General features: G+C 40.9%; 1 protein-coding gene across 3 annotated transcripts; it reads right to left on the reverse strand.

The window, feature by feature from the left end:
• Positions 1-339: 339 nt before the first annotated feature.
• zyx (zyxin) lies at positions 340-16,521 on the reverse strand. Of its 3 annotated transcripts, XM_061819747.1 has the most exons (11): positions 15,644-16,119; positions 10,026-10,125; positions 8,812-9,055; positions 7,805-8,067; positions 6,586-6,681; positions 4,783-5,304; positions 4,219-4,360; positions 3,966-4,135; positions 3,489-3,667; positions 3,213-3,333; positions 340-1,894 (listed from the first exon to the last, which is right to left on the reverse strand). In XM_061819747.1, exons 3-11 carry the CDS (start codon positions 9,038-9,040, stop codon positions 1,793-1,795), a joined length of 1,824 nt encoding a protein of 607 aa, XP_061675731.1. In that variant the 5' UTR covers positions 9,041-9,055; positions 10,026-10,125; positions 15,644-16,119; the 3' UTR covers positions 340-1,792. The 3 variants fall into 3 exon arrangements, with proteins under 3 accessions (XP_061675731.1, XP_061675729.1, XP_061675730.1); XM_061819745.1 differs by lacking the exons at positions 10,026-10,125; positions 15,644-16,119 and adding an exon at positions 16,256-16,521; XM_061819746.1 differs by lacking the exon at positions 10,026-10,125 and having other exon boundaries at positions 15,644-16,118.
• Positions 16,522-16,753: the final 232 nt, after the last annotated feature.

Here is a 16,753-nt window from a genome sequence, read left to right on the forward strand (position 1 = left end):
TGGATACTCCGACTGTATACATACTAAAAGTCTGATGACACAATTTTGAGACAGATAAATGAAGGCCAATTAATGGCTTTCGGTTTTAATTGAACTGCAACGGATAAGTGTTAAATTATAAAAGGTACCCATTCACAGATACACACACAAACATCGTCGTCATTATCGGTGCAACTCATGACTGGTGGTGACTGATATACGAGTGGGGTCCGCTAACAGCGTGCTGCATTTTCGTCATCGGGGAGGGTGGGAAAGACTTCTGTGGGTGTCACGTGTCCACAGAACATTGTGCACGTCTACATATAGAAATGGCCAGTGGAGTTTAGGAAATCAATCAAAGACATCCAGCAGCATTTTATTGATTTATTTTCTCTCGACGGGGGCTAAATAGTTTTTGAAACATATACATTCACACATATCAAACAGTTTATATAAAAAGTTATACAAAAAGGACAAGGCAACGTCACACTGGATGTACGCAGGCATAGTCTTAAGTACTGTATTTGAGCACGCAAAGGCATTTAAAGCTGTTGGTGCAGAAAAGCGTATAATACTTTAAGAAAAACCAGCACCCACAGTACACAGAAAGCATGCAATGGTGAGTCACGATTGGCATGTTTTCTTGCACCAGACTTGGTGAGGAACAAATGTCTATGGATGTAAACCGGCTTCCATTGGAAGGGAACGCCGGAATGCAATAGTGAAGGCACAACGCCACGGTAGGAATGAAGTCCTAAACAATATAGTGATAAAAGAATACAGAAAGTACAAAAGGTGGATAATGGAAGTGTTTTAACTGAAGAGGAGATCAAGGTTTAAAAAAAAAAAAAAAAAAGGAAATTATGGGGGAGGGTTCCAAGCACTTCAGTTATACAGCTTCTAAATATTTGGTCACTATGCTTCAAACATGTTACCTAAAAGTCTTGAAGGTCATTCCTAATGATAGGACAGCAGACTTAGGTAGGAATTTAAACACTGTCCATATATTGTAATATTGGATAAAGCAAATAGGTTCTAATGTGATGCAACAGAAAGACAAGGCCTACCATCGTGTGCTTGAGCGTTCGAGTCAAAGTGGCACCAAACATAAGAGGTCCTGTTTGGAGGCATGCTGGTGACGACACCGTTAAGCTACATGATGAGATCCCCTTAATGGAATTTGTGCTGGTAAAGCTTTGCGTGGGGTCTTTGTTCGCAGCTTGTGTAGCCATACGGAATGTGTTTAATACTTTACTCTACTCTTAACTAGTTTCAATTACCGCGAGTGTTATCGAGCAGGATATTACATGCTGACACAACGACTGCTTACCAATTTTAAAATCTCCTCAACCAGCAGCCAAACTAAAGTGGCAAAGAACAAACAGAAGGCTCCAGCTGAGAGAACCTACAGCTCGCGATCCTCACAGGCAATGAAAGCAGCAGAGTGAGCGCTCTGAATTGGTAGCATCCTGCTCCCCGGGGCTACCGGACTGTTCTATGATCCACGCGGTCTGTGCAAGATAGATGCGTTTTTAGGGTACACACACGACATCGAAAAGGCTTAGTCTACAGGAAGAGATCTGTGGCGGTGCAGTACATTACCTCTGCACTAAAGTGGATCGAACGAGGACGAGAGGACGCAGCACAGCATGCAAAACGCACCCTTTTTCACGCAAGACATTCACACTGAACACTGAACTAAGCCCTGTATTGCGACGGCCGAGCGCTGAATGGAACCTGTGCTTTTGGGTTTGGTTCAGATTTAAACGGAAGGGGCACGGGGGAGGGGCGGGGAGAAGGTTCACTGGGCCGTCTACTTGGCTCGTTTGGCGTGGCACTTCATACACAAGATGCGACCATCCAGGGGATAGCAGCCATTCTCGTCCGCTTCTATGGAGAGAGGGCGAGCGCAGTCCTGTGGAACAGAACGGAGTCCAAAATCAACTTGATTTCCCAAACAGGCTAAGAATCTCCACAAAAACATTATTCTCCAAACCGCCATGACTTGATGTGACAAAGTGAAAATGTTCAGATTTGGCCTAATGTGCAAGTATTTTAGTTTTTTATACCCCCCATTATTTTCCAGATCGTGTACAGTGCATTCCGATTTCCGTACAAATTCGGGTTACATCACTGTAGCAAAGGAAACAGAGGACCCCCTGTACATTAACTTATTCTTTGAAAAGGAACTTTGGAGATTCCTCATTCATTTTAAACAAAAGCAAATCTCAAATAAATGCCCATTTTTTCCCCAGAGAAAAAAAATTGGGGTCACCTTTAATATCTGTTTATAGACGCTTTCATTCAAAAGCATATTAAAAAGTTTAGTCCTGAGTGCATTTGAAGTCCAGTTGGCTAAATAAAATAAAATAAAAAGTCTTACCAGCTACCACTTTACTGTTCCTTACATAAAATAGTATAAAAGATAATCAAGTTTTACATGCCATTTACCAGTTGCTAACCTACTTTTTTTTCAACAAAAGTCATGTTATTATTTCACAAGAGATTATTTAGTATTGGAAAAAATAATAATATAAACATTGCTGTATCCATTTGTGAGAGAAAAGTATAAATAGCATTATGTTGACTTCAAACACGTTCTCCCTGTGCTTGTGTGTTTTATTTACGGATTCCTCGCACATTTCAAAAATCAGGTTGGGTTCACTGTTGACTAAAACAGTGATTCCCAAACATTGTGCAGGGTTCCATTAGTGTGCCGTGATCGCTCTTCAGGCGTGCCGTGGGAAGTTATCAAATTTTATGTAACTGCTAAAAAAAAAAAAAATGTATTCCAAGAAATAATGTATCTTTATTCATCTATTTATACCAGTGAGGCACAATGACAGACAGAACAAAAACATCCTCTTCTATTAGATGGCAGGAAGTACATACAGTAATTAATCGATCCATTTTTGGTGAGATTTACTTTTGCTAGTGTGCCGAGGGATTTTTCAATTGTAAAATATGTGCCTTGGCTCTATAAAGGTTGGAAATCACTGGACTAAAATGTCCAGAAGTGTGAATGTGATTGTTGTTTTTTTTGTCTTTTTGTACACAGTCCTTTTTGTGCTAAGTCAGGTGGGAGAGGCTCGAGTAACCCTGGATGTGTTTGTTTAAAACAAACTGCCCTTTTCTTCAGACCTAATTTCGAAGGCCTCCCCAATAATAAACACCTTACAGACAGCTGGGGCTACATGAGAAATTCCACTCTATGTTAAAGAATCCCGTCTTACTTCGCAGCGGTAACACTTAAGGTGGAAGTTCTTGTCCAGAGCCACAACTCTAACTGTCTCCTCGCTTCCTGGTGCCGGAATGATGGGCTCGTTGCAGCTGACACAAAGCGGCGAGAAACGCCTGCAATGAACAAGAGGTTAAGGTAAGTGACATTTCCACACACAGATTGGTGTTAACGAGGGTTGACTCCAATGCTGGTTTGCGCAGCTGCTCATTTCACTGGTGGTTTTATTTTGCATCACATTGAATTTTATGACAAAAACAAGAATCTGCACCTGTGATAGTCCTGGACACAGTAGGGGTTATTGTTGTCGTCAGTGATGAAGGGCGCCCCCTCCAGGATGCAAGAGCAGGTGCTGCAGCGGAAACAGTGGGAATGGAAACACTGACCCACCGCCTTCAGCACACGATCTGTGATCCTCTCCCCACATCGGGAACACACTGCCAGCGAATTCTGATGAGGAGCACAGGGAGCATGGCACGCATTAACACAAGATTGTGCCTCTAACGTTTTTTACATTTTGTTCAAAAGTGTCCACTGGTGACCCATAACATCAACAGGAGTGCCAAATAAATAGCTTAACGCATGCATGATTTGCCTCTTATTGGGAAAAATGTGAGCGCAAGAGAAGTCTTATAAACATTTCCTTTAAGTTTTTCATTTCTTCAATAAAAATAGGCACAGAAATACTTGGATACCATTTAGCACATCAAGCATATAGAATGCTCAACTTTTGATGAGATTTTCTCACCATGTAGCAGTCCTCGCACTCAGGAGAGCCATCCCTGTCGTAGAACTGCATGCCCTGCAGGGGGCGATGGCATGTAATGCAACAGAAGCAATTGGAGTGGAAAAGTTTCTCCATGGCTCGCACGGCCGGCTGAGTGCGGGAGAGCGCCTCGCCACACTTGCCGCAGACGTCTACAATGACAGTCGACGCATAAAAAATTTAAGAGACAATAAAGATAACTGTGGCGTAAAGTAGCTTGATGTTAATTCAGTACCAGTTGGTGGGGCAGGGCCAACAGGTGGGTGAGCATCCATTTTTTTAATAAAGTCCTTAGTCATTCTCTCAAGTTCCTCCACTTCCCTCATGTTGAGTGGTGCGCCTCCTCCTGAGGTTAACACTGGACCAGGGGGTGATGGCTACACACACACACGCACACACAAACAGTCAAGTGAATGTCGATTTTTTTCCCCCCTTTCAAGTTTAGAAAATGTCATCAATGATTGCAAAATCTTTTTCGGGGTGGTTTTTTGTCTTAATTTTGTTGTATTCGCCTTGATCTGCAAAACAGGAAATAGCAAATTCCGAGCTGCAATGCTCTCGTAAGAACTCTAAATGTTACACAACAAAAATGGAGGATGAGTGTGTCCTGTGTTTACTACTCGGCATGTGGCTCTTGGCCACAATAAGGACATTTGAGAGGGAACCGCTGTAGCAAAGTGGACACTTGGGAGTAACATACTACAGTGTACAGAGGCGAAGGAGAAGTTTATGTTAGCATGTGTGGATATTTGCGTTATGCAGTCTCTAATATTAAGCACACACACAAATGTCTACATACCGTGGATGCAGGGGGAGATTTCATTGGTTGATTGAAGGAGGAGGGTGAAGGTGATGCCATGGTTTTGGATTGGGGAGGAGAAATGTCAGCGGGCGGGTTTCGGTTCTGACCGACAAACTGAGGACTCTTCGTGTGAGTGGGGGTTATACTGTCAGATGGAGCTCCAGGTGCAGGTGGAGAGGCTGGAACTGGGGATGAATTGTTGGTGACAGACGCAGGGGGCGTTTTCTGCGGACTACTTCCTGAATAGGGAGCCTGGTTCAGGTTCTGGTTGAGTTTTTTTGCCAGTGACGAAGACGAAGTGGTTATTCTTGCTCCAAATGGGGACTTGGCGACTGGCGGTGGTGGCGAGTCGTGGTTGGCCTGTCGGTTCGTCCGAGCTTTCAGCTCCTCTGCCCAGGGCGCAGGAGGTGGGCGGTCTCCCATCTCGGGAGGAGGAAGGAAAGAGAGGGCTGGCTTGGGGGCTGTTGGTGGGGGACCGGCAGGTTTGGGGGATGGTGCTGTAGAATACTGGTTGGGCAACTGTGGAAAAAAAAACAGCAAAGGAGACCTTTCAGGTTTTTTAAGCAAAAAAAAAAAAAAAAAAAAAAAAGTTGCCTGTAAAGTGAAACTTAATACATCCAAATTTGAAAAACTGCAAAGAGGAGTGTTGTTAACAACCGTACCAACATGCAAAAAAACAGCAGTACAATTAGGGGAAAACTACACAAATTTCTTTAAGCAGAAAAGTTTTATTTACAATGCTTATTTAAATTAAAATTAAATGTGCTTGATTTCTTTGCTTTCTTGTTTTTGGCTTGCAACTTGAGCCAGGTCCATCTCTAACTGAACCTGATCCCTGCTTTAAGATGTGCCATACGAACAGCATCCTCATCTTTCAAGCATTCTCATTCTGAAAAAGAATTGACCAAAATCAATCTGTTTCACTTCATTTGCCCTATTTCCAACTTCAAAGGCTAAACCCAAGCCTCCAGGAAAATATTTCGTATTGTTCTGTTTTTACTGACCATTTCTGAGTTTGAAGTTGGTCCATTCTTTGTTGTGATATAATCCCTAAAATTGGACCGTCACTTAATATATTTAACATCAACATCCATAAATTAGATAATAGTGGACGCTTTTTTGTAATTTTTGTACGTTTTCATAAATGATATTTAAACATGTCTACATGTATAATCAATGTATTTAGAAACAAAACTCAAAAGCCCTTTACAGGGAGCTTTAAAAATGCAAATATTCACCAGTTGAAGGTCATATAAGGCGACGGGACAAAACAGTTTTTAACGAAGGGCTTTGATAACCCAAACAGTACACCTAATGTTTGGAGCTTATCAGCATGGCTTCAGCTTTCTGACATTTATTTTGCAGATTTGGAGCAAACATTATTCTGCCCTAATCGTGCATCTCCCGCTTGGACTAAACACAGTCCATTTATGGACCTATCTGAGTCTTTGGCAGCACATTCTGGCTCCATCACACTCTCATGCTCTACTCAGTGAGCAATGCTCTCTGCAAGTCTCTCTTTTTTTCCCTTTTTTAAAGCTTTTTTTGCTTTCTGAGCCAGCTTGATGTGCTGTTTGTGTCGTTCACTTATCATTGAGCTTTCCACCTGAACTGAAACTCATAAAACCAGACCTGACACACTTCCAAACGATTTGCACTGACCGAGTAGCTTTTGTTTCCTTCCCCTCCTCGCCCTGAATCTTTGTCCAGTGTCATTATTACCATCCGTTCAGTAAAACCTTAACTGTGTTTAACAGAGTATGTTTAATCAGGTTTAAAACGTCAGCTTTGCTTTTGTACCTTAGGGTTGAAGGGCCCCCGCGTCTCCATTTCGGAAAGCATGTCTGTCAGAGAGTTGATCTGCTTATCCAAGCTTGTTTGCTTGGTCACAGGCCTCTGTGAGAGAAGGATGGTAGAAGGGAACAAAACTCATGTAGTGCAAAAGTACCAGGATAAAACATAAAATACAGAACATGAATACATATCATTATTGTGAGGGAATAAGAAAAAGGGCCGTTCCACATATTCAAAATATAGCGAGAGTAAAAAAAAAAAAAAAAAACAACAACAAAAAAACCCCCACTGAAATATGAGACCCCTGCTTAATGATAACAGCGAAAAATTTGTTTTTATCGGGGGCTTACAAATGAATGTCAGTAAAATGTGATTATTCAGTTATCTGCCATTTGTCATCATTACACGAGATAAAAAACACCCTGAAATAATTCTCAGGAAATAAATCTTAAACCTGACTGAGATCAATTCAAATATATGAAAACTGTTAGATATGCAAGCAGATAATTGCTCAATCAATTTATATAAATAATTTGTTTCAGTTCCAAAGAAACAAAGCCATCCACAACTACAGTATAATTAACAACTGTAAGTAGATAAATAAATGACGCAAACAAGTAAACCCACTCATTGAGTTCTGTTATTTTCTTTTTACCTACCAGTCAGACTGCAACTACCGAATAATTTTAGAATTGATTTTACAACCAAGTAATTGGATATAAATAAATTTAGTATTGTTAAACAACAAAATGTGCAATTACTGTATTACTGTTGTCCAGTCTTACGGTCCACACTATAAAATCTGTGCAGTTTAAAAAGGAAGGGCCTGGCCTGGCGTGTCAATTGGAAGTCAGCAAATGAAAATGTAGTCTGTTGTTAGTTCTGTTTCGCAAAAGACACGTTGATTCTAAATTTCCAACGTTTTTGTCATTTCGCTTCTTTTCCATCTGACTCACTACCCATTTTTACAGAGTGGAATGTGAGTCTGCAGTAATGTTAGTCCTTATAAAAAAGATCACTGTGAAGCTTCAAAACACAGTGCAGTGTACATTTTTGGGGTAATTGCCTTATTAAAGATATTTGATTAATCATTTCTGACCTACTTTCTGCCCTCGAGTATTTTCTATTTAATACTATTTATCTGTATTTTTTTTTCCCTGTGCTATGGCCCAAATATATGCCCTTCATCAAGTTTGGATTTGGGAATGGCTCAGTCCTGGCTTACCTGAATGTGCCCAACACCGCTGGAAAAACCGGTACCACTGGCGGTGGATGAAGGCGGTGGAGGAGGAGGAGGAGGTGTGGGGAAGCTCGTCAAACGGGCACTATCCTCAGGGGCGGCAGGTAAGGGAAGGTCATCTGCTACGGGTGGGGGAGCCGGGAAGGCCGGCGGGGGGGCTTCTGAGGCCAGTGGTATGATCTGGCATTCAGGGGGAGGGGCCGGCAAGTCATCATCCAATGGAGGAGGTGGAGGAGGGGGTGGGAAATCTGGGGACAACATGGAGGTTTGAGTAATTAAAATCAAATCGCATATTACAAGAACCAAGTTCAAGGACACAGTCAAGTGACATAATTGTGTCAACGTACACTGAGGCAGGATTTCCGAGGCCGCACATGAAGGTTGTTTTTGTCATCAGGCTATTTGAAGGTTTGGTCTACTTCAAATTCAGCCCTCAAAAGTGAATTTCTTTCCCATTTTGGGATATACACTGTTACTATCCTTCACAGTGATCAATCTCATGTCTTTGTAAACCACTTCTCAGTTCTACAAACCAAAATAAAAAGTTATTTTGGTATGGTCTCTTGCCATGCAAGATGATGCCAGAAGCTAAAACTGTGACATTTCTGTAACAATGTGTGACATATGAGCATTACGAACATGTACCCATGTGACAAAGGGTCAAGTTAAGAAGGCGATAAAAAGTTTGACATTAAGGAAATTTTTGTTGTCTCCTGTCTTACTTCAAATTCTCAGATAATTTGGGGGAAGGTGGCTATTACACCAGCCCACCTAATTTCATTTTGTGAACTCCGAAGTAAACGCTTGCAATCTCCTGCTAATTGATTTTTTCAGTCCTTAGATCTCCTAAATGGAGGTGTGTTACAAGATGTTTTACCAAAATCAAGTCGCCAATCTTGCTCTCGTGTCACAATCTCCTGAATCTGCGCTGATTCACTCAGGCAATCTAAATGTCATAAATCTGGTCTAAAGACTCGTAAAATCTCAAATACCATCACAGAGCGAGGGGGGCGGCGGGGGCAGATCTCCAACACGTCCGATCACGCCTGTCCCCACAGGCATTGGCGTTGGTGATGGCGCGGAAGGCGGAGTCGTGCTCTTGGGCCGTGGCGGGGCCACCGAGGCGAACTTCTTTGGCTGGTTGTAAAAGGATGGCGTGGTGACTTTGAAGTTGAGGGAGGACGTCACCATGACCGGCTTGCTGCTGCTTGAGCTCTCCATCTTCTAAAAATTGACCTGAGGATAATCCCACACTACATTTAGATATGAGACAGAAAAGAATATAATTTCCTTTACTTCACATGATGTATTCTTATTATTTTTTTTAATAAATACAGTAATACCTTGAATTAAATCTAAAATTATTAAAACTGTAAAATGCAGGATACAAGGCATGTCTTGTCCGGTGCTGCCATCTAGTGGCAGTGTATTTGAATCTCACTCGTACCTCAAACTTTGCCTTGTAACACAAGATTTTTTTTGACTAATGAGTGCTAAATGGTAACAGGAAACTACACAACACTCAACAGATGTTAAATAAATTTTCAGGAATGACTAAAATACACATGGAGCACATTCACACATGAGCTCTGGCTACAACTGACACCCAGGCGATCAAAATGCAGACTGGCTCACAGTCAGCCAGTTAATAGCCAGAAGTAAACCTACGCTCACAACAGATTCCACTCTCATTTGCTCACTCCCAATTCTCTCACCAGGCCAGGCCCCTTCCTTTTAAAGCCACACACATTCAAAATCACAGTGCATTACGTAGTGATTCTGGAAACCAACCACATAAAAGAAACCTACAACGACCTGAAAAAAATTGTCGTCCAGAGTGTATGAATTCAAGAGATTTTGCAAATGGTCAACGGCGGCGTGACAGACATTGAACTAGCACTGGACTGTGTACACAGCAGATGTGGCTTACACAGAAATCAGTTTACAAAATGTACCACTTAGTTGTTTATAGCGACGTCAATCACAGTCCCGGTTGAGTCGTGAATCTATAGCCAACACTGCCATGCGAGATCTGTCATAAATAGCGAGTCAGTTCAAATATTTACCTCACACGTGCTTGATGTTAAACAAACGTTGAAATTATTGCAATGTCTTTAGAGAGTTTCCACGCAATATCTATATATTTCCCTGAAGACCACCTGTCTCAAACATGCCCTTTTGTCAAAAGGCCCGTTGTTCCACTCACATACGAATGAAAGCCTTCCTTCACACACTGCCAGTCACAGTCAAGTGATGAGTTGTCAGTTTTTGCTCCTTTTACTTTGCTGCAGTGCAATGACCTTAACCTGGAAGAACATCAAAAAGAACACAGAGTATGCCATTTGCAATTCTTTGGTCGACACACACAAGCTACACTTCAAGTTCTGACAAGACAAAAAATTCCCAGAGCGCTCTAGAAGTCTTGCATAATGAGTTTCCCTGACATGAAAGCCGAACCAGGCTGCATTTACTTACGCGGAATCTCCCAATCTAATCTATCGTCCCTATTGAAATTTCCACAGCCGCAGACAGTAATGGAGTGTAAAGTCAAAAGCAAACACCGTGAAGCAGCATCACCTATCATGTTGCAAGAAAGTGGAATAAATTGCCAAGAGAGGTGACGTCAACTCAAATCTGAATATTTTCAAATCCAGATTAAAAACTGGATTATTTTCTTTCGTTTGGAGTACAGTGATATTTCTTGTATTAAAAGCTGTTTTAATTGTACTTTTTCAAAAGGTTTTTATGTACCGTAATTCCCGGCCTATGAGACGTGACTTTTTTCGCACGCTTTCAACCCTGCGGTTTATGCGGTGAGGCAGCTTTACCGGTATGTTTTTTTTTTTTAAACCTGCCGTTAGGTGTGTGTTAGCGCTGTGCTAGCGTGTTACTGCCGTGCCTCAATTATTTTTAGCGGTATATATATATATATATATATATATATATATAATTTTTTTTTTTTAACCGGCCCTGTTAGTGCTGTGCGTGTTGCTACTGTTTAGCTGCCATGGCTATTTTTTTTTTTTTTAAACCAGCCCTGTTTGTGCTACCAGTTGTTGCAATTAATACACATAACTCTATGGTTAAGGTAAGATAAAGTATGAAAACTTGGAAAACTCTGTGAACCGGCTTTGAAACTATCTTGTGTTTCAATGTGGGCATTTGCGGCTTTTACACAGGTGCGGCTTATGTATGTACCAAATGGTATTTCCTTTACAAATGTACTGGGTGAGGGTTATAATCAGGTGCACTCTGTAGGCCAGAAATTATGGTATTTGAATGCCTTTAATCATGTAAAATGCTTGTGTATGAAATGCGCTATATAAATAAATTAGCTTTACTCTATATTGAAAAACTAAAGTGCATGTATAGCCACAGATTTTTTTTTTTTTTACTTATAAGAGTTATTATTTGCAGGGTTTTAAGTAATACCTAATTAAGTAGTATGTTTGAGGGATTGTGACAACTGCTGGTACTTTCTTCATCAGACCTCATCCATTTATCGGCTCTGTGTGAGTTCTGTGCAGGGCTCTCGTCTGCACTACATTTGACACTAATGCCCACTCGTTCAAAATGAAATGACAAGAGATAGTTACGTACTTAGATGTCAGTCACTCTTTCTGCCGAGTTCAACAACCCCAAAACCACTGTATTAAGGATATATTACATAAGAGGTCTATTTTGACCTCCAAAGAGTGACTCTAATGTGGACTTACTATAAAAATGTCAATTTCATAAAAACGAGTGTTTGTCATGTCAACAAATATTCACTTGTTTTACTCTGAACTAAAAAAAAAGGACAGTACATTCAAAATATAATTGGAGTAACATATGTTCTGCCGTTGTTTCAATCCTACTTCAGTCACTTCTCTTCTTTAAACGTATATAAATGGCTGTACAGATGGACCTGCACTTGAGGTAAGGGTAAAATACTTAGGTAAAAGTAAAATAATTGTTTGCAGCTATTTTTAAAGTAGTAACAGATGGCTTTTAACAGAACCGGATTTATTGCTACTTAAATGCTGTTAAGCATGTAAAGCATATTGTATTACCTTGTGCATGAAATGCGCAATATAAATACATGTGCTTTGGTTTACTTTATAGTGTAGTGTGACAAGTGGGTAAAGAATGTGTACCTGTGATACCTTCTTTCAAAGAGACAAGTGCCATAAGTACTCTCAATATTCCATGTCAATTATGTCTCATGTGTTCCTGAGTATGGTCCAGAGGGGGTCAGCATGCTAATATTCACTACATCAACTTCACTCTCTACCCCAACGCAGCTAATCTGTCTTGAAACTTGAGCCTTAAGATGTGAGAGTGAACCTTTGCGGTGGGGCGAAATGTTGCATTACAGCACAATGACATCACCTTCTGTACCCCCCCCCCCCTCTCCTCCCCAAAAAACATCACTCCATCTGTGCTGACTTAAACTTTGCAATATCCAAATGAGGAACTCTTTGGCCTTGGCTAAATTCAATCATTTTATTTTTTTTCTGCAGCTCCCCAAGCTCTTGAACTGAAAGACGTCACTTGTGGCATGACACTATCATTTCCCCTTTACAGCTGCAATTTAAGATGGCATTACAAAGGCTTACCGCAGAACTGTAGCCAAAATTGCATGCTATTAACTAGCTGAACTATGGCATACCTTTGACATGACTGAATTTCTACGTACTGTACAGGCGAAGAGAATTAATAAAACACTATTACCATGTAGAATCTAAAAAGAGCACACAGATTGAACTGCAGAGCTGGATAATTGTTGCAACGTACACACTTTCGAGAACAATAATCAGCATTTTATGGTCCCACGTAGGCTCGAACCAAAGAAAACTGCTTTGAGGTACCATATACGCCTGGTTATGTGTGCTAAGGGGGAAGTTTCACAACTAGTTAGTTGTGAGGCACTCAGCCGCAGCCTACAGTATGTAATGCGGTAGAGGAGTTGCCCACATTCTTCAAAAATTCCAAGATGATGTTCAACCCCTGTAAAAGAACAAATTTTGCTTCATATAATGTTGTATGAATTAGCAATTAAGTACAAGTGTCATTTGGACAATGTACAATGTGAGGCCATCAACACTTGGGATCTTGGGCTTATCGTTTTCTGTATGCATGCCTCGCCAATTGAAATTGGAGTAGTGCTGAAAATTGCTACCTGGCTATTTTTTATATCCCCAGCTAAAGTTCCTTCGGATAATAAAAAAGCTTCACCAATACAGACATCAAGTTGTTGCGAATCACAGTCTTCCCCTTGAAGCCTTTGAACAATCTCCAGTTGGCACAGCCAAACCTTTAACCCATAACATGCTGAATTACGCTTTTGTTGATGCCGAGTACTGGTGCAGTCTTCCGGTGAGAGGTTCTCTCTGGCTTTGCGTGAATGCCTGTTCTGCTTACGCAAACATCCTTATTTTTAAAACCAAACATGTATTTCTGACCATGTGCATTGTCTCATAGTAAAAGTGCTCATCAGTGTGTTTTTGATATAATCTCTACTGTTGTGACATAAAATAGCACAATGCCATTTAAGGGAACGTGTGTCTAGGTCACTAATGCAGGAACAGACAAGCCTTTGGAGAAGCAATCTTACAGGTCACTAGACATCCATTGAGCATTCTTGCTGTGCTCCACCTCTGATCACACTGAGATGAATAATTAAACCAGCGAGCAACCAAACAGCCTTGCCCCAATGCACTATTGGGACAAACCAAAGTTTCAACACTCTTGATAGACAAAACAGAAAAGGACACCAAGTAATCTAAACCTGTAAAGAGCTTGTGTGACTCGAATTGTCCAGGGTGCAATTGAAATAGAAATTCCCAGTAAAACAGCCAAATACAGTATTCAGCCATTCACAAATCGTTTCCACGTCTTCATTTGTCTCACACATACAGTCACGATTCACACACCATAATCCTCTCAGCGGGAAGCACCAAAATGACCTCAGACTAAACCACGACTGGTTTCTCGCTTTAGTTTTTTAGCAACAAAGCCTTGGCTTGGGACATTTTTCTCCATCTGTAAACATGGGTGTTCATGTTATTGATATTGTCAAACATCCAGCTAAATGGTACTAAATGTTGTAATTTGATTGTTTTTCAACATTTTCCACAATATTGTGACTGGGAGTAAACAAACAATGCACACACCACCGTCTACAATGTGCAAAATCTAAAAGTATTTTAAATAAATAAATACATACACACAAATAAATCGGTAAGTAAGTAGGTAAATAAATATTTACACTTTTGTTCTCTTTCTGGAACATCGAAATGCTTTACTTTTCCTCAGGCTAAGATTGGTACGGACAGTGCTGGAAGTCAGCAGCTGATCAACATGTGAGGCAGCATAAATAAAATTGATTGAATGATTTTAAATTGGAATTGCGGGCGCAATGCTGCAGCTGTAACAGTCATTTTTTTTATTTAACGATGTATCACATGAGGTTTCACAACAAAAAGTGTGACCGCAGGTACAGTGGAAGATCAGGCCAACTGCCCCCAAGCTGTGTCAATTGTGTTCTACAAGAACACTCAACTATATTTATAATTATCTATCTGTAGCTAAAAACCAGAACGTAGACTCATGTTTTTATTGCCAAAATGCATGAATGCAATCAATACATGGGCAATCATTCCTAAAGGCCTGCTAGACACACTCCCTCCTTTATTTTTTGAATATTTTGTCTCTTGGTATTCTTATAAAACAACAGCAGCCATGGAAACTCACTTCTTCCTTGACAATCGAGACATGCTGTTTGTGGTTCAATAAAAATACAGTACAGTAAATATGTATCAAAACATTGATAACAGCAGGAATGGCAGCTTTCCTTTGGAGAAAGTTGGCTACGTATGCGAAGATCAATTGCCTGGGGTGTGGTGGACCTTGGTGTCTTTGTACCACTTCAGTATAATTCCGTCACACAATTACTATTTTCTTATATAGTCTTACATTTATATTATATCTCACCTTATATTTCTTGTCTGTTAGACTGTTTTGTTGTAGTTTTGTTGTCCTTGCCTTTTGTACATTTATTCAATATTATTTACTGGTCTCCATACAGGGAGAATGGTAGTCTATGGACAGTAGTCCAGGTTTGGTTATTGTACTGTGCTCTTTTAAGTATACTTAACAGAATACTGTGTTCTTTTATGTACAGCTTACCGTTATGACGTAAATTGTGCTTCGCCAACATATTTAAATCAGCGTTGAAAAAAAGGACCTTACTCTCGATTGGTGTTTATGTCCTGGTTAGATAAAGGTTTCCAAATCTGAATCCAAAAAATTCTAACGTCATCCCCTATACTGCTTCCTTCCCCAAGAGGCCATGTTTGCAAATTAAAAATAATAAAATGAGAGAGACCGCATGCTTGGGTGCTAATATTTGGAGGTTGCTTTGATGAGCCGTTTAACTAAGCTTTGGAGTTCATTAAAACGTCCACTCATCATCACAATGTCCATAGGTGACTGGTAAACACAAAAGCACCTGGAAAACCATTTACAACACATTTTTGTCACAGACACGTAAATAACAACAACAACATCTGATTAGGGTACATTATGCGCAGATAGTAATGCCTTTCAAAGCTACAGTTGGCTAACAATGCGAATGGCACAGGCACAGACAAGCTAGCTCTCCCTGCGGTGCCAAAGAGCAAACCTTAAAATTAAAAGCCTGCTTCACCAAAGACAATCGAATCGGGTTTTAGCGTGATGTATCTAATTTCACATATAAACTATGGAGGCGGCAGTGTACTCAAAATTAATTAAAAAAAGAAATCCTTATCTGACAGTTGAATCACAGCAGCCGCCACTCACCTGCCAGCCCCGCCGGTTTCCACGCAATCGTGGCTGGGCTGTCACTCCGGTTTGCTAAACTGAGTGGACCACCAGCACGCCCACTACCAGCCGAGCCTGACCAAGCTAGTTTGGAGCAGGGTGGCGAAAGGGACTCCGATTAAATAATTCCACTTTTTCTTGAATTAAACAAAACATTGAAAGCACCGTAGCTAGCGTACTAAGCTAGCAAAAGTCAACTTTTGCTCTTTTCTTGCTCGGTTAGTGCTTCCGCATATCCGCCCTTCTATCTTGGATGTCCATCAGCTGGCAAAGAAAATCGCTCTTCTGAGCTGTTCAGCGGGATAGCAATAACCAAGAGGTATATTCAAGTCATTAAATAGTGTAAAATGCTCCTCGCTATTTTATACATGGCTTGCCACCTAAAAGTGACAACACCCGCAGTTGTCTTATCACATTCCAGTCTTGTATGCCACAACTGCAGAATCCTTAAACTGACACAAGAGTTGCCCTTATTAGGTAATCTATGTCAGCGTGTCCTAAAAAAAAAAAAAAAAAAAAAACAAACACCCATAAAACTAAAAAGCCCACACCATTATCTTTTGGGCAAACCCAAATATCAGAGGCACTCACCCTGGTAACGCACTTGTAGTGTTTTTTTCCACCTCCCTTTTAATTCCAAATCTTTTCTCTTTGCCTTGTTCCTCTTGTTCCACTTCCCCGTAATGGTAACTTCTCCCTTTCTGTCTGTTTCCCTTTTGCTCAAGCTTCCTCTTTCCAGCTGCTAGACCCTCCCCCTGTACTTTTCAGGCTGGATAAGGAATGACAGCATCCTTTCAAACAAGTTCTTTCTCGTTTGACTTTGGCTCAGGACCTGTGTTAGTACAATGTAAACAGCACCTCACTCCCTCTCTCTCCCCCTTTCTGCATGTGTATGAACTGTCCAGTCAGACCCCTCCTCTTGATTTCCCCCCTTGATCCCCTTTCTCTCTGGATTCTTTCTGCATTCTTCATTCAATGACATCAACCTCTCTCCCCGCCTCTCCTTGTAAGGTCAGGAGTGGGGGAATAAACAGGGTGAGACAGAGGGGGAGACAATGGGCCGAGAGGGGCATAATTAGGTACAGATAC

This window comes from Syngnathoides biaculeatus, chromosome 5 (genome assembly GCF_019802595.1).
Source record: "Syngnathoides biaculeatus isolate LvHL_M chromosome 5, ASM1980259v1, whole genome shotgun sequence".
NCBI lineage: Eukaryota > Metazoa > Chordata > Actinopteri > Syngnathiformes > Syngnathidae > Syngnathoides > Syngnathoides biaculeatus.